This window comes from Sebastes fasciatus, chromosome 15 (assembly GCF_043250625.1).
Source record: "Sebastes fasciatus isolate fSebFas1 chromosome 15, fSebFas1.pri, whole genome shotgun sequence".
Taxonomy (NCBI): domain Eukaryota; kingdom Metazoa; phylum Chordata; class Actinopteri; order Perciformes; family Sebastidae; genus Sebastes; species Sebastes fasciatus.
In genome coordinates, this window is record NC_133809.1 from 32,815,221 (window position 1) to 32,834,008 (window position 18,788).

At 43.2% G+C, this 18,788-nt stretch overlaps 1 protein-coding gene across 4 annotated transcripts in view; it reads right to left on the reverse strand.

Annotated features, from left to right (window-relative positions):
• rragd (ras-related GTP binding D) overlaps window positions 1-18,788 on the reverse strand; it is a 57,655-nt gene that overhangs the window by 31,556 nt on the left and 7,311 nt on the right. For all 4 annotated transcript variants that reach the window (XM_074659971.1, XM_074659974.1, XM_074659972.1 and 1 more), the window contains exons 3-5: window positions 16,610-16,809; window positions 15,085-15,199; window positions 13,171-13,313 (exon numbers count right to left, since the gene is read on the reverse strand). In XM_074659971.1, the coding sequence (XP_074516072.1) occupies window positions 13,171-13,313; window positions 15,085-15,199; window positions 16,610-16,809 (458 nt within the window). The remainder of the gene's footprint in view (window positions 1-13,170; window positions 13,314-15,084; window positions 15,200-16,609; window positions 16,810-18,788) is intronic.

The window sequence follows — 18,788 nt, forward strand, 5'->3', positions numbered from 1 at the left end:
TCTCTACTGAGACACTTCTGAGACTCGGGGCGGTATCCACAGAGGGTCAGCTCCCTGCCCGTTCAGACCCCTACCGTGACTAGGTAGAGCTGTATCTGCAGAGGGTACTAGCTTAAATAGAAACAACGACAACTTTCACAAACATAACAGCTAAACACCATTATCTTTGTACTGTATACGTCCTCTCTACACTTATGCTTAAATGTCCACACTATTTTCATCTGTGTGTCATATACTTCCCTACATGCTTTACCTTTATTCAATTCTCATGCATTATCAATTTTTCCAAATTCAAATCAATTTCAATCTAGGTTCTTTTGGTTATCAATTTTTCCAAATTCACATGCATTATCAATTTTTCCAAATTCAAATCAGTTCCAATCTACCTGGACAGACTTCTCATTCCCAGACACAGGGTCGTCCCTCCAGGCTTTTCATCCTCAAGGTCTTTTCACTCCTTCTGGCTGAATCGCCATTAAATGTTGAAGAAAAAATGCCCCGACCCTGGGCCAGCAAAAGACAGGGCGTCCTCCTTCAGCACTTTCACCATTATAATAATTAAAACTATTGGAGTTCTCAAAAATCAGGTTAAAAAAATTGGTAGAGCTTCATCACAATTCTCTTTCATGTTTGTTACCCTCGGTGGGCAAAATGCCCAAAACTCATTATTTTCTTGCAAACTCAGCGATTACGACTTATTTTGGTCCTACTTCTGACAGATTTCTGACCTTCCCCATCTTGAGCCTGGAGGCAAACCCACCGTTGACGCCAAAACACTTTGTGCACACTCTCAGCCTCGTCTGTAAAGCCTCAACAGTCTCGTCCTCATCACAGCTCGTTGTCCTGTTCCTCCATGCTGGAAATCCCCTGCCATGCTTCACTCCTCTCTAGTGGGCTTTCCCTCATTCTGCATTAGACACACATCATTTTATGACAATTAACATTAGCTTGTGTGAAGGAATAGCTGATACATTTGATTTATACTTTAACCAAAAATATCCTAGTATATGAACATTTTGTGTAAATACACGATATATATTTGTCTTAGGTTATACTTTTATAAAAACAAGCTGAAAGTTTATCCCAACAAAATGTATGTATATATTTATTATTGGAAATCAATAAACAACACAAACCCTCACAGGTACTGCATTTAGCATAAACAAATTTGCTCAAATCATAACATGGCAAACTGCTGCCCAACAGGCAAACAACAGCTTGACCTGACTATGACTTGCCCCAAACTGCATGTGATTATCATGAAGTGGGCATGTCTGTAAAGGGTAGACTAGTGGGTAATCATAGAACCCATTTTCATTCACATATCTGGGGGTCAGAGGTCAAGGGACCCATTTGAAAATGGCCATGCCAGTTTTTCCTCACCAACATAAACAAACCACAGCGGGCTGAAACGAGAAAGTAGAAAACGGTGGAGGGTCCACGTGGATACGACCTACATCTTCCCATTTTGAATCCAAAGTGGTAAACACTACACATCCAGTAAAGTATGGAAACACTTTGGGTTTCACACATTTAAAAAAACACAATACATATCGGCACCCAAGTATCGTGATAGTATCAAATCAGGAGATATGTACTCATTCACATACCGATGGCACAGCCTTTGGGAGCAATTTGGGGTTAAACATCTTGCTTAAGGACACTTTGACATGTGGAGCCGGGGATCGAACAGCCGACCTGCGGATAGTGGGCGAACCACTCTATCTCTGAGCCACAGCTGCCAATGCGCCCTTTAAATAGCAGGAAAATACTGCACCAGACTTAAGACCAAGTTTCTGTTGGTCAATGGCTCAATCGCTTTCTGCTGCCTCTAGATAGCAATGCACCAGCAAAGCACCTGACCATACCTCATTTTAAGACCAACCATCTGTGCCCATGGGTGCACAGATGGGCACAAATACATTTGCAACTTACACAACGTGGGTGTGAAAATGACAACCGCGTCAGTCTGACACTAGCAATGACAGTAGCGCTGTGCGCCACTTTGCGACGGGTGTAAGATAGGGCCCCTTGTGACAACAGTTTGTGGAAATGGAATACATTTCACTAACTGTCTCTAAGTAGCTGTGAAGAACTATAACAGTTTCACAGGGAATTATTTATATACACCAGGCAGCAATCTTAATAAAGGCAAACAGACAGAACCAAGCTGAACTTCTTTTCATTTTGAATCACTCATATCTGTACCTGAGGCACTGCTGGCAACAAAAGCATCACACAGTAGAAATATGATTAAAAAAAAAGCATCTCTATGCAGCAGATGCAGGATTAAATATAATTATCACAACAGATAAAATGCTCTCGTACTTAAGCTCATGTTTTCATGGCCATTGGCCTAAACATGATGACATATGTGGGCTAGGAATAGTTGCAGTGCTCCACAGATTAGAGACAGCCAAAGAAGAGAAACATGCACGGCTAATGTGCGTTTAGTGAGATGTGAATCCATCATTGTTGTCGGAGATAAAAAGAAATAATTGCATTTCACTGACAAAAGAGTTGGCCAAGGAATATTTTAGTCACTTGAGCTTTCCAAGTGCAGCATGCCAGGTTTCTCACAACAGAGGAGTTCATTAATTAAATGAGGTGAAAAAAGACTCCATTCACTAAAGCCTCTAATTAAGGATAACATCCCAGCTGTTTTGTCATGATAATGATGGCAGCCGTCTGTACAACAATCTGCTGATTTATGTGAGCAGGTCCGACTGGTACCTACAACACTTCCACACTTGTTAACGCTGAACAATTCCAGGACACAGGTGAGTGCATACATTATTAAGCAGAGAGTTACAGTTAACTAAACGGTGTGTGTTTACAAAGAGAACATAATCCAAAGACATCTGGCATCCACCTCTATCCACGGCAACACGAACAGTCCTGTTAGAGCCCTCGGCTACACATTCCCCAACACAGCTGTGATGGGTTAAATATTCACTCTCTTCAGGCCAAATGTGGCCTAGTTCAGTTAAAACCCCCAGCTGTGATGCCTAAGGTGAATCACACACACGGGCCCCCCCCTATTATCTCGACAACAAACGAGGGTCAAACAAGGATCACCTGGCCCGGTGCACGATTGGAATACACGATTGTGTGAGAGCTGTCACTGGCTTTATTTCCTCAATTTGTTAATTTACACAATCCATACTGTTGAAGATGTGCCGGGTGGAGGTGACTGGTGAAGATGTGCTGGGTGGAGGTGACTGCTGAAGATGTGCCGGGTGGAGGTGACTGGTGAAGATGTGCTGGGTGGAGGTGACTGCTGAAGATGTGCCGGGTGGAGGTGACTGGTGAAGATGTGCCGGGTGGAGGTGACTGGTGAAGATGTGCTGGGTGGAGGTGACTGGTGAAGATGTGCCGGTTGGAGGTGACTGGTGAAGATGTGCCGGGTGGAGGTGACTGGTGAAGATGTGCCGGGCGACTGGTGAAGATGTGCCGGGTGGAGGCGACTGGTGAAGATGTGCCGGGTGGAGGTGACTGGTGAAGATGTGCCGGGTGGAGGTGACTGGTGAAGATGTGCCGGGCGACTGGTGAAGATGTGCCGGGTGGAGGCGACTGGTGAAGATGTGCCGGGTGGAGGCGACTGGTGAAGATGTGCCGGGTGGAGGTGACTGGTGAAGATGTGCCGGGCGACTGGTGAAGATGTGCCGGGTGGAGGCGACTGTTGAAGATGTGCCGGGTGGAGGCGACTGGTGAAGATGTGCCGGGTGGAGGCGACTGGTGAAGATGTGCGGAGTGGAGGCGACTGGTGAAGATGTGCCGGGTGGAGGTGACTGGTGAAGATGTGCCGGGTGGAGGCGACTGGTGAAGATGTGCCGGGTGGAGGTGACTGGTGAAGATGTGCCGGGTGGAGGTGACTGGTGAAGATGTGCCGGGCGACTGGTGAAGATGTGCCGGGTGGAGGCGACTGGTGAAGATGTGCCGGGTGGAGGTGACTGGTGAAGATGTGCCGGGTGGAGGTGACTGGTGAAGATGTGCCGGGCGACTGGTGAAGATGTGCCGGGTGGAGGCGACTGGTGAAGATGTGCCGGGTGGAGGCGACTGGTGAAGATGTGCCGGGTGGAGGTGACTGGTGAAGATGTGCCGGGTGGAGGTGACTGGTGAAGATGTGCCGGGCGACTGATGAAGATGTGCCGGGTGGAGGCGACTGGTGAAGATGTGCCGGGTGGAGGCGACTGGTGAAGATGTGCCGGGTGGAGGCGACTGGTGAAGATGTGCCGGGTGGAGGCGACTGGTGAAGATGTGCAGAGTGGAGGCGACTGGTGAAGATGTGCCGGGTGGAGGTGACTGGTGAAGATGTGCCGGGCGACTAGTGAAGATGTGCCGGGTGGAGGCGACTGGTGAAGATGTGCCGGGTGGAGGCGACTGGTGAAGATGTGCCGGGTGGAGGTGACTGGTGAAGATGTGCCGGGCGACTGGTGAAGATGTGCCGGGTGGAGGCGACTGGTGAAGATGTGCCGGGTGGAGGTGACTGGTGAAGATGTGCCGGGTGGAGGTGACTGGTGAAGATGTGCCGGGCGACTGGTGAAGATGTGCCGGGTGGAGGCGACTGGTGAAGATGTGCCGGGTGGAGGCGACTGGTGAAGATGTGCCGGGTGGAGGGGACTGGTGAAGATGTGCCGGGTGGAGGTGACTGGTGAAGATGTGCCGGGCGACTGGTGAAGATGTGCCGGGTGGAGGCGACTGGTGAAGATGTGCCGGGTGGAGGCGACTGGTGAAGATGTGCCAGGTGGAGGTGACTGGTGAAGATGTGCCGGGCGACTGGTGAAGATGTGCCGGGTGGAGGCGACTGGTGAAGATGTGCCGGGTGGAGGCGACTGGTGAAGATGTGCCGGGTGGAGGTGACTGGTGAAGATGTGCCGGGTGGAGGTGACTGGTGAAGATGTGCCAGGCGACTGGTGAAGATGTGCCGGGTGGAGGCGACTGGTGAAGATGTGCCGGGTGGAGGCGACTGGTGAAGATGTGCCGGGTGGAGGTGACTGGTGAAGATGTGCCGGGCGACTGGTGAAGATGTGCCGGGTGGAGGCGACTGGTGAAGATGTGCCGGGTGGAGGCGACTGGTGAAGATGTGCCGGGTGGAGGCGACTGGTGAAGATGTGCCGGGTGGAGGTGACTGGTGAAGCAGAGTGTGTGGCGCACCGTGGTGGCGCACTGGAGACAGTCTGACAGTTGCATCTGATAGCTGTTATCATTTTGTCTATATGTATACTTTATCTGTCCCTATCAAATAAACCATAAATAAATTAAGAAGTCATGTCATGTTCACTGCAGCGATTTATCAGACAACAACTTTAAGAAAACGAATATGGTACTGTGATATCTGCACACTATTAGAAGATCTTATTAAAACTATTGGCGCTCTGTTCTGCCATTCTTTAATGCTATTTGATATAATCTTGGATTTCTACAACAGATGATGATGATTTCAACAGCTGCTCCACAGCTGACTGCGAGTGTCAGTAGTCCGGCCCTCTCCTCTGAGCTCCGGTGGTGGAGGGACCGTGATGGTGAGACAGCGCTTATGAGATATTGAGCGAAATTTGAGTTGGCTGATATCTACATTTGTAAGGTGCTTATGGAATAGTTATGGCTCACTAGCACAAATAACACTGCTGTTTTAAATGTTTATGATAAAGTAGATATAAGTATGAAGTGAAATTAAATGTGTAAGAGACATCATTATAGGTATAATGACATTTAATGTCTACAGTCTGACTTCAATTCACCACCTCACCATCTGCGTTTCCAGTTCCCCCTACCTCGGTGCCTCCATAATGTGCGTACGCACGGGTCAAAGTTTCCGTACCGGTGCGCAAATTCTCCCGTCAAGCTTGTTTTTATAGATCACAACTGTTGCGCGGGAAGTGGCGTACGCACATTTCAGGCCCCGTTTTGTGCGTACGCAACGGTTATAAATGAGACCCCTGGCGACGCTGAGATAGAAGAGCGTAGGCCAATGTGCTGGGGCTGAGACCCAATTTAACCCGTGTACTCCTCTTCCTCTACCGCAACTCTTCTTCCTTTGCCAACCCCTTCTCTATCTCCAACTTAAAGAAAAACCCATTCCAGTCACATCACCTTATTTCCCTATGACAGAGTCACAAAAAGAAGGGGTGGGGGATCACGTAATTAGTCCTACACTTCTGTCCTAAAATTCTGGTTTTGTCATGGTTTTGGTGTAAAATATTTACATGTGTTGTTGATATACAAGAACCATATGACACCTGTCATAACGGCTGGCCCAATTATTGTTTTATGTAAACCCCTCTGTTCCATTTTCTAAAGTCCAACATCAGTTGACGCTCCAGAAAAGCAGCATATCTGTCAGAATCCCACAACTTGCACATCCCTCTACAGCACCCTGACTGTCTCTCTGGTCTCATGATGACACATTGTTCTGTTGTCGCAACGTTGCAGTGGACAAAGGGAAACTTATTATAGAGGACTTCTATGACCCACAGCCCTGGCTTTATAGATATATATATATATTAATAAGACGTTCCCTGGTGAGCCACAGCTACAGAGATCACCTCGTCAGCTGAGGAACATGTGAAGTAACACACAAAAGACTCCAAGGCAGGCCTCCAAATTCATTTCTTGTGTGGCCTGTTTTTGTGCTGCACCATGATGTGTGATGAGGGTGTCATACGACCCGTATTACACAGGATTCACACATAGCAGAATTGTTTTTGTCTTTACACCACCTTGATGAAAGCTGTACACAGATCTAGATTAGGACCTAATTATACTCCCTACTGGAGTGATAATTGAAGTGAGAATATAGAGCAGATTGGAGAGGATCTGCAGAGGGATCAGGAGTATAGAGAGTGTGCTTTGGGCTTTACTTCACATTCAGCTCTATTTAAGGTTCTATTTAATGTTTTATTATGCTTTATGTAAAGCGGTTTGAATTGCCTTGCTGTTGAAATGTGCTATAACTTGCCTTGCCTGTTAAATATATATATATATATATATATATATATATATATATATATATACTGTATAAACATTGCAGACTAAACACATTGTTATTGTGTAACTTATTTCAGACTGAACATTTCTTTTTTAGTGTTTATGTTCATGCCTGCGAGGCTATAATTTATCCACACACACATCTCACCAAGTCAACTCATTTGTACAGTTTCAGATAAAGTGATGGATTACAGGCTCCTATACGAGTTTAGAAAATGATCCAGCGTTCTACGCTCACAAAATCCTTTCGCTGCTTACAGTATCATCTCAAAAATGTCTTTGTTGGTTCCTGACATGCTGGAAAATACAAGCTTTTCTTTTTTCATCTCTGGATTGTCTTGTTCAAATCAGTGATTTTCTATGTTTGCATGTTTTAATCAGTATTTTTTTTATTCTTTTATCGAACATTATTTTGTTGCTGCAGTTCGTCTGTGGAGATTAATGAAGTTGTATCGTGTCAGGTCTGGCCTCAGTGTTACGTCTTTAGCTCCTGCCACTCCTGCCACTGTAAAGTTGTTAGAGTGCATCTCTCCCAAGGCTTTAGGCCAATCATATCTGGTTTCTATAGAAACTACTGGCTGTTACTGTAAAGGAAGGAGAGTATAAAAGACAGAAGTCAAGGTTAATCAAGTGGAGAAACCTCCAACAGTCCTCAAACAGATCACATCTATTATTCCAGAATGAAAGTTCAGTTGAGACGAATAAATTCTAATTATTATTATTATTAATAAAAATAATAATAATAATACATTATTTATATATACATGTATATATAAACTGGAAAAAACAAAGTTTGGAAACTTGTGTTTGGTCGATTATTTCTCTGTTGTTAGAATGCTAATGGGCATTGTATTTTACATCGTTGGAAAGCCTGTGTATTTACCTTCGCAATGATGTCCAACTTGTAAGGATCATGGATTTGTGGGATGAGCAGCACAGCTGATTATGTGGGGAGTGCCCAAGAAAAATTTGCCAAAATGCTCCGTCAATGGTAAACAGTGTATTCTCCTGTTGGTGTTGACTCTTGTTTTGAGTTGTTTGGTGGATTGGATGATTGAACTCTCTATCAGTAACAAGGAACAAACAAGACATATTGGCTATTGTACACTTTATTCATTTAATACACCGTCAGGAGCCTCAGTAGCGGTGGAAGATCCATACGTAGTCACAACAGCCTGGCACCTCCTCCTCATGCTGGTCACCAACCTGGTCACACGTTGCTGTGGGATGGCGTTCCATTCCTCAACCAGGATTCGTTGCAGGTCAGCCAACGAGGTTGTGTCGGTCACTCTAACACGTACAGCACGCCCAAGCTGATCCTACAAATGTTGAATTGGGTTGAGGTCTGGACTCTTGGCAGGCCGTTCCATTCTCTCTACTCCCACATTGTGGAGGTAGTCTGTGATAACCCTGGCTTTGTGGGGGTGAGCGTTGTTTCTTGGAGGATGAAGTTAGGTGCCAGATTGTGGAGATATGGGATCGCCACTGGCTGCAGAATCTCATCCCGATATCTCCCTGCATTGAGATGGCCTTCAATGATGACAAGCCTTGTTTTGCCAGTGAGGGAGATGCTGCCCCACACCATGACACTGACCCACCAAAAGCTGTTACTCCATCGGTTCAACAATCAGCATAGCGTTCTCCACGTCGTCTCCATACTTTGACCCTGCCATCCAACTTTCGCAGACAGAACCTGGACTCATCACTGAACATGACATTCCCCCACATGTTCAGGTTCCATTGTCTGTGTTGTCGACACCAGCGCAAACGGGCCTGACGGTGAAGGGCAGTCATTGCAGGCTTCCTGGTAGCCTTATGAGAATACACTGTTTACCATTGGCAGAGCATTTTGGAACATTTTTCTTGGGCGCTACCCACATAATCAGCTGTGTTGCTCATCCCACAAATGCATGATCCTTACAAGTTGGACATCATTGTGAAGGTAAATAAACAGGCTTTCCAACGATGTAAAATACAATGACCATTAGCATTGTAACAACAGAGAAATAATCGACCAAACACAAGTTTCCGAACTTTGTTTTTCCAGTATATATACAGTACATATATACTATAGGGTACGGTCTAAGACCTGCTCTCTATATAAAGCGTCTCGAGACAACTTAATAAATTGTATTGAATTTAATATAAATTAATAATTAATTAATTTGGGAATGAATGACAAGAAACGACTGAGAACTAACACTAAATAGGGTCACTTACAGGAGGATGGCGTGCAAACGGTTTTAACAAAAGTGACTTATTGGCACAGAACCTGATCCTAGATGTAAACACAAAACGGGACACAAAATTGATTCACCTATGTATCGCGATGTGTGTTTTTTTTATTATTCATTGTTTTAATGCCAGAATCTATATATTTGCTTCATTTGAGTCTCTCAGGAGGTAGAAGGAAGTTACCTTTTTTATTATTGTAGTTTGAGTATCATGACCTCATATCCGTTCCGTATCCGTCAACCAGCCGGCCGCGGAGCCGGACTAATGCCAGATACACACAATCAAGCTGATTGTGTGTATCTGGCATTAGTCTTTTTTTATTAACTCAACTTTCTTTAATGAACTCTGCAGTTTCGTCAACATAAATACATGTAAAGTTAGGTGCAGACTAAGGACTGAGCACTGCAGCGCTCGCTGTGTGTGTGTTTTTTTTTTTTTTTAAAGTTATTTTTTTGGGGGCATTTTCCATTTTATTGAGAGGACAGTGGATAGAGTCTTGGAAAGGGGGGAGAGAGAGAGTGGATGCGGAAAGGGCCACAGGCCGGATTTGAACCCGGGCTGCCGCGGTCAGGACCAAGCCTTGTTACATGGGCGCCCGCTCTACCAACTGAGCTAACCCAGGCGCCCGCTGTGTGTGTGTTTGAGTAAGAGTGAGTGACAGAGTGAGGGGAAGAGATGGTGCAAGATGGATTATTACACGCAATGTTTCTGTAAGTTATAAATAGGTTACTCGGAACACCGCTTTTCTGCTCAAAATTAGCTTGTATGTGGATTTGAAAGTTCAGTTCAGCCGATGTGACCCCTCCCTAACCGTGACAAAGTACAAAAAGCAGAACACTGTCTGACTGTAACCCCTGTTTGGGCCTCTCACACAAAGCTGCTAGTAGCGTTAACATTAGCAAGCCTGATAAATACCATCGTAAAACAACATTGTACATTATTGAGATTTATTCTTCTTCAGTGGCAGTAAACACAACACATGGGCCCGCCAAATCCTGTGTTATATTCGGAGCTTCACCAGATATTTAGGGCTGACAGACAGTAACGTTAACGTGACAAGCAGCAGGGCTCCGGCTATGTACTGACACTCCCCCGCAGACAAGAGAGCCTCTTGTAGTGAGGCTCCACCAGACTCCCTCTCTCTCCAGCAGAGAAGAGGAGAGGAGAGTCTGACAGAAGCTTCTCACAGCTGGTTAGCTCTGACTACCAGCTCTACGTCGCTGTCCATGCTACACCGAACGGTGGTCAGTCAGTCTCCCCCGAGTCCCTCCGCATCAGACAGTACATAGCCCCGAGGCCACACCTCCTACAGCTCCCCTGCTCCTCTGTTGAAGTCTTTCAATATGCTGGGAGGGTTCTAGCAGAATCTGAGTTACTCTTTAAGTGCAATGTGAATCTATACAAAGGGGCAGAGAGGCAACGGGTCTGCAGTCAGAAGAGGCTGGTCCATAGAGGCAGAGAAGGCTGCTCCTCCTTTATTTTTGAGAGGCAAGTGGGAGATGAAAATATTTTAAAAAAAAGAGTCTTAAAAATATCATTAATAACATATTTTCACATGGAAAAAATCCATTATTGAATTTCTGATTTAAATGCTTCAACAGCAACACCTGCAGAGGAGGACGGGGTCCAGCTGTCACCTCACACTGCCTTTGTCTTGGTCGACAAGGTTTACTTGAACACACCGCAAAGACTACAGCCGACGGCCAGTTAGCACGAACATTCTGCGCCTGCGTGAGAGGAAATAACTCTCCACACAAGCAGGCTGCGGTCTGTATTCATCATTCAAAAAGGGAAACAGGAAGACCGAGGACGGCGGATATACAAGCCGTTATTATGATACGTACATGAAACAAAGCGGCGTCTGCCGACCATTTTCACACAACTCTCACTCACCACTTTGCTTCATTCCAGATGTTCATGTCGCTGTGAAAATATCCGTGTGTTGGAATGATCAGATGAGATGAAGATGAAACATGAGGAGAGACTTCTGTATGTGTTCTCTCAACTTTACTCGTTCGCTTGCTTTCCTCATTTCCGTTTCTCTTCTCGTGCACTGAATGGTTAAAGCTGAACAGCCAATCAGAGTGATTTCTCTCATCGACAAGCTCCACCGCTGATTCAACATGCTGAATCGGCCTCCAACACCGGCAGACTAGAGCCGACGGTGCGGGACACACCGTAAAAACTAGGTCGGCAGACGCTCACCGACGGCCCAAAACTGTCCGAAGACCGACCTTCGCCTTGATGTGTCAGAACCTTTAGGGGCGGGACCTCTTTAATGTATTTAATTTTGGCCAAAACACTTAAAATGATGGTCCAAGGGAGGACATCCTCACTTGGCTTGTTACCAATCAACAATCAGAATACAATATGGACATTGTGTTGGTCCAATGATGTATTCAAAATGTCATCTTCAGTTCTCTCTCACTGTAAGTACATGTGTGAGGAACTGGCTGTAAAGCGATAGATGACATAATGTTTCAAACACTAAAAAAATTTAATTTTATTTAGGGATTTTCATCAGTCCAAATTCTCTTTTTTCAGATTTACGTTTCCTGTTTTTTTATCGAGCATCAGCTACTTGTGTTAGCCAACGCTACAGTTAGCTTGTTGTATTAGCCCTGAAGGAAAGTTAAAGGTCCAGTGTGTTCTGGTGGTATCTATCAGTGAGGTGAGGAGACTGCAACCAACTGAAGCCTCTCTCTCCTCAAGCGTGTTGGAGAGCTACGGTGGCCGACGCGAGAACACAAATGGCCCTCTCTAGAACCAGTTGGAGCAGAGCCAGTGCGTAGAGTGTGTGTGCACGTGGGAAGTGAGTGGTGAAGCATGAGAGAGTGAGAGCGGTGGCAACGGCAGCAGCGAGTAACGTTATCGACTCCGGCCCAAGCAGGAAAAGTTAACAGAGTTTGGTTTGTCCATTCTGGGCTACTGTAGAAACATGGCAGTGCAACATGGCGGACTCTGTGAAGAAGACCCGCTCCCTATGGAGATATAAAAGTGTCATTCTAAGGTAACGAAAACAATGATTCTTATTATCAGGTGATTATACACTAAAGGAAAAATACTTATTGATATTATGTTCAATTTCTGCCATTAGATCTCCCGATCTGTTACACACTGGTCCTTTAAGCAAGAAAGGATTTGGACTGGATGTAGGACTCTGCTCTGCTGGCGCTACCTCAGAACATCTCTGGAGAAGGCCTTTGTAGAGTGGGATTTTTATGTAAGTTTTGAATCACTGTGATGAAGTATCTTGAATTGTACTTGTATTTGTATATGGTGAGCTTGTTAGCAAACAGTTTCTTATTTAAACATTAAACAAACACAACACGCAGTTATGGAGCAACATTATTATTCATTTGAAGTGGTGTTTGTGTCCACCTGGTGAATGGAAGTCCAATGTTTTCAACTCCACCACCTCCTCAGAAAAAAATGCTTAACTATGTACCATGGCCTTTTAGAAATGTAACGTAATGCAAAGCTGAAAATATGAAACTTTGTTTACTTTGAAGATTAATAAATGCTGCCATGGGGGGGGGGTCACATCAGATAACCACAGCTCAGAAAACTGCTTGAGAAACCTCAAGGGCAGCTCATTTTCCTACATATAACCTCTTTTTATCTCTGAAACACAACATGTGTCCAATATAATGAATGGCCATCAATAAGTATAGCAGAGTCCTGTTTTTTGTAATACCATGTAGAAGCCTCCACCACAGCTGTAGAACCTTTAGTTGGTACACTTGTGTGTGTTGTTTCTAACAGAATGTCTTTATGACCAACATTAAATGTTATACTAATCACATCTTGAATGACTTTCCATCCACAAATTCCATTCTTTTGACATTTAGGAAGCCAGCTAGTTCTGATGGAGCTGCAACAATGTTTTATGTTTTGTGACTTATAGAACGCGTTAATGTTTGTCGAGAGCGTCAACTGGCTTACCCATAGATGCAGGAGATGTCAATGACCACATCGATCATGTCACAACACAGTTCATATGTCTGCATATCCACTGGACTGCTGTCTGTGGCGATGTAAATCTTACTGACCACATCGAATAGGAAGGCCTTCTCAATACCGGAGTTCTGAAAACAGGCAGAGAGAAAGAAGAGCACCACTACTCATTCATATTAACACAACTGAGCTCTAGTGACCATTAAGAGCTTCAAGTAACTAAGATTACATGCAGGGAGTGTACTATCCTCACACAAACCATGTGCTTTACAATCAGTTTCACCAACTTCACAGACTGCTCTTTGATACACACATTTATAGTGGTGCAGCTAAGCTGAAATATTCATAACAACTGTGCATTTTGTGATAAAAGCAACACATAGGACACAGATGTAGGTTTTTATGTTATGAAAAGATATACAGTAGATATCGGGGCGCTGCTAATTTGGGGCCTGAGGACCGTGGCAGCCAAATACCCACCTCTTCACCAAGGCCTATGGCCTCTAGCTTCTGTTACAGTTGTTGTGTTTATTTATGTCTTTGTTAAGCGTCCTTGGGTTTCATGAAAGGCGCTATATAAATCCAAGCTATTATTATTATTATTATAAATAGGCGTTTAATATTCCAAAATGTTGCAGAAATCAGATTTTATGAGTCTTCGTGATTTCCAAGGTGTGTTCAAGCTGATTAGATCAGATGTCAGAAGATCACAGACATGTTTTTTTCCCTCTTTATTTTTTAAGGGTGCTTTTTAAAGCTTTTAACCTGAGAAAACATGAAAACCAAATGAAAGGAGCATGATCACTTCAGGGTCAAAGTTCACCCCCTTATCTTCATGATAGAATAACAAACAATACACCGTTAGAACGGCAAGATCTTCAGCTTTCCATCGGTGCGTTTCTCTTGTCATTAGCAGTACAATTTGACAGAGATATTGCTGGATAAAGTTCGGGATTACCGGTAACTTCTAGTCACAGGTCACATGACAACTGTTTAGTTTGGGGAGGCGCTTCAGGTTCATACGACAATGTTTTATTTTTGCAACGACCTTCATATCTGAGCAAGGGAGCTGATATTTGTTTGATCTCTAACCTGTGACCAAGCCCACTTGGTTGAACCTACAGTTTAAGGAAACTAAGATCAGTCTCCTGTGGGAATATCTCACAGGTTTTTTTTTTCTTTACTGTTATTGTTTTGCTTTCTGCCTAAATTGATATGAATCCTCTTGTATCACATATGTATCATCCACATTTCTGCATAATTAATATGAAAAGTTGAATAAAACATTTAAATGACAAAAAAAGAGACTCACAAGCTAATCCGCCAGAAGAAGAAATGAATGGCAATAAAACAAATTTGCGTTAACGCATTATTATCACGTTAACTTTGACAGCCCTACATAAATACATCCTCTATAAAATGTATAGTCTGTTTTTGAATGAATGGCATCAGCAGAGGTTTGTATATATTGTATTCAGTATGACATGCATAATATAAAGGTGTCTCTCTTTGACAATTCAGCTATGAGTTGGAATCAGTGAGATTTTGCAAAACTCAGAACAACAGACCCACAGTACAGAGGGCATCTTGGTGGTGTGGTGGCCAAAGGCATGTACTAGTCAGTGATGTCAGAGGGCACATCTAGTTTATATGCTTTGGTTTTCTCATTTATGAATGCTTTTTTGCAGCATGCACATGAAAATCAGTGGTGGCATTGGATGCAATGCAACCAGTATATCTGTTGTGTATCGCTGCCACCAAGTGAGTGGATTGTATAGAAGAACTTCGTTATTAAAATGTGGGGGGAAATACAGCAGCGTACTGGTGTGAGGTTTCCAGTAGATTTGAATAAATGATTTCTTTGTTTTCAGATAGATTCAGTTCATCGGTTGGATTACTCACAGATATGAAGATGTTGAGCAGGTTCTCCAGCGTGGGCAGCTGTGGAATAAGCTTCTGGACCACTTTACTGAAAGCCTCGAATATGGAGTGATGGTATATACTGGTTAAATAGAAGCTGCAGATATCAGGGAGAAAAACTGGAGTCACAATACATTTCACTAACAAAATACTTCACAATAGCTTTGTACAGATTTGGACAGAAAACAACAGAACAGTCACCAATTAAAAGATTTAGCATTTCACACACAGTTCTAGATCATATTACAGTTCCAACATTACAATTCCTGTAGAAAATGTAAGGAGAAGCATATTGAGTAGATATAGTCGGACAGAAATCATCCTGTTTTCTGCTGGATATCATTTGAAAATGTTCGGTACTAGTTCAGATATCATACCAAACTTTCAGTACTGATACCAACACAATACTTTTCGTGAAACCTTACTTTGAGGAATATAGACATATTTTTCTACATTGATGTTTTAAAAAAAAAATCTCAAATGTTAAATACCGTCTCTCTAAGCACAAGCAGCTGGTCAAGAACTTTGTCTAAAGACTTAGGCTAACCCAATTAAACACTCATTCTACCACCTACAACCATACCAAATACCATCCTCAAATTTAACAATTTAAAGTTTCTTTGAATATGTATCAGATACTTTTCCAAATAGTCACTTTTTGAAATCCCCATGAACCACTCTTCACATTGGCATGAATTAGATCCACCTCACAGAACCTATTTAAAAAGAAAATACGTCACTTTTAAAGCTGGTTCGCCAGTTACTCCCATTATTTCCTTCATCCATAACAGTGGTGAAGAACACTAGAGGCAAAAGCCAGGAGTTGAGTTTTCATTCAAGCTAAATTATGACTGGTGGGCGATTGGACGAATATATCGACTATCGGCAATGCTTTTTTCGGGCAATTTTTTTCATTTTATTTTGCTAATTTAATGGTCTGCCTCCGAAGAACAAGTGAGAGCTGCTGCATAGCAGACAGCTGGTACAGCGCTTAAATGAAGTGTGGAGATAAAGAGAGACAGCGGGGGGGGAAACAGCGTGTAGAGCCGTCATATTTTCACATCTAACTCTATGAATTAAGGGTTTATTTTGACAAAACCACAGTTGGTAAATATATAGGTGGCCGGTTGGAAAATTTTAACATGTCACCCAACCTTAGTTTGTTAACTTCATGCCAAATTAATCAGAGCAACTTAACGTAACGTATTGTAACGTATCGCAACGTATCGCATCGCAACGTATCGCATCGCAACGCATCGCATCGCAACACATCGCATCGCAACGCATCGCATCGCATCGCAACGCATCGGTAACTGGTACCGTTGACGTTATCTTCACTTCACCTGTGTGTCTTCTGCTCCGCTCCGTGTGTGTGGAGGGGCTAAACCACGTACTTGTTGAAACAGCAGCAGAGGATATTAATGAGCACTCTGCTTGTATTACAGTATCTATTCAATCCATACAAACTGTGAAACCAAAAACAGGTAAAGGTAAAGGTAAAGCCCACCTCAGGTGTATTTGTTCCAGGCCTGCATCTGCGAGGTCATCGTTGGCTCGTTTGTGAATGTCCCTCTGCTTCTCGATCTTGTGGTCGTCTGACAGGCCGTCCACTTTGTGAATGAACACCTCGAAGTTGATTTCCGGGTTGACTTTGTAGGCCCTGGTCACTGTGAGATGCAGTCTACTCAGAGCCTCCACATAGTCATCCTATCATGATGAAGAGGAATGATTCACAGCTTACCTTACCTACTTAATACCACATGCTGTTAAGTTATTGGTTTGAAACTACAAACGTTTTCCTGGGTTCTTCAGTCCCAGCTGATAAGGAACAAGACATGTCAATACAGACATGTTGAAGATATGTTTAAGGTCATTTAGAAACAGTGACACTTTGGAATTCAAGTTAACATGGAAATTTTTGTGCACTGCTTGAGAGCTTGGTAGCAAGACCACCTCCATCTTTTAGTCTAAGCAACAAGAATGCCATTGGTCCTTGACATGGTTGTTTCTGTGAAGGGCATCCTCATCTGTAGGGATGGGTATTAAGAATGGCTGTCAAAGTTACCCTGATAACAACGTGTTAGTGCAAATTTGTTTTAACGCCACTAGTTTCTTAAATGCATTAACGCAACTTGTGATTTTTAGGTTGTAGCGGGCTCAGTTTTAAAGCTAGAGTGAAGATACTGATATCATATGAAACAAGAAAATCTGATGAATCCATCGGTACCAACTGCTGCTTTTCCTACACGTATTAGATTTGCTAAGTCATTTTGCTTCTACATTTAGCCTTTCCGTGACAAAATACTTTTTATAATACTTCTTTTCATTGCCCATTAAAATGTCAAATACTTTGTAATTGAGTCCATTTATTCATAGATTTATAAATTAATTTGTAAACACATTTATTAATGCCTATTTTTATTGTACAATTAGTTATTATTAATTAAATGCATTATTACTATTTCTGTGACCGTTGTGGTCCTCCATATTCTTCTTTAATGTAAAGTAATCCAACCAATAAAAATGGTTCAAAGTCCTCCCTTCAAAATGCAAAAATATAAGCCAGGAAAAAGCAATGCGTAGAAAAACAAATAAATATCCAAAAAGAAACCAACCTCACCCGACATCCAGCACCTCTAAAGCTCACTAAATTATATTTTTCATTAGTTTAATCCATACAAAAAGAAGGGTAAAAATAACACGGTTGGATTTTATCGGGGGCTATGTGCCAGACCATTTCCTGGAGTCTATGTCCTGGTCACTGTACCAGAAAAGACTCTACAACAATGATACTCAACTTACGGCCCGATACAGTGACCATTTTCTAATTTACGATGAAAATAAACTGATTCACATTTTTTTGTACTTTTAATGTAAATAAGGTACCAGAGTGCATAAAAAACATCAAAATAGACTAATAGAGATTGTTTAACAAAAAAAGGTGACTGGGGAGGATCCCCCGCATCCCCTAGCCTGGTGTCATTTTATAAAAGTGGGGCAATACAAGTTGAGTATTCCTACTCTAGGAAGTGATGAATAAGGTTCAAATGCTAACAGCAGCACCGCCTGCTGCAGGAGAATAGAAAACTCAGGAGGGGTGATCCAGATGTTTTGACTTCACTTTTAAGGAGCTGTCATGCCGCTGCATGTGCGCCCTATAGCGGCAGCCTCGGATAAACTTTACTGAATGTTGCGGCTGCAGTCCACAGAGTAAACTCGCACTGAATTTTGGTGAAGAAGAACCTTATTACCACCACTAAGGCTGAAGGCCTAGGAAGGAAGTTATGTTTTCACCGCCGTTGATTTGTTTGTGTGTTTGTTTGTTGGTTTGTCCGTTTGGAGGAATACTCCAAAAGTCTGCGTTGGATTTGAATGACATTTTTTGGAGGGGTGGGGTGTGGCGATCCGGATCATGATCTGGCTTTGGGATTTTTTTTAATAACTTCACTCAGCCTGTGCATTAACACCACAGGCTTTAAGACATGCACAGTGTAACTGATGAAACTTGCCTTGGCGGAGGTCTGCGCTCTCCGATTGCACTTCTAGTTTTAAGTCTTATTTTGATACAAAGATTTGTTATGTAGCAGGAATGTAGCACAAAGTGAAAGCAGTGCTCTGTTGATTTAATTTGAGGTAAAAAGTTTAGGTACAATTTATTTTTATATTTTGCTTCTAGGAGATGCACT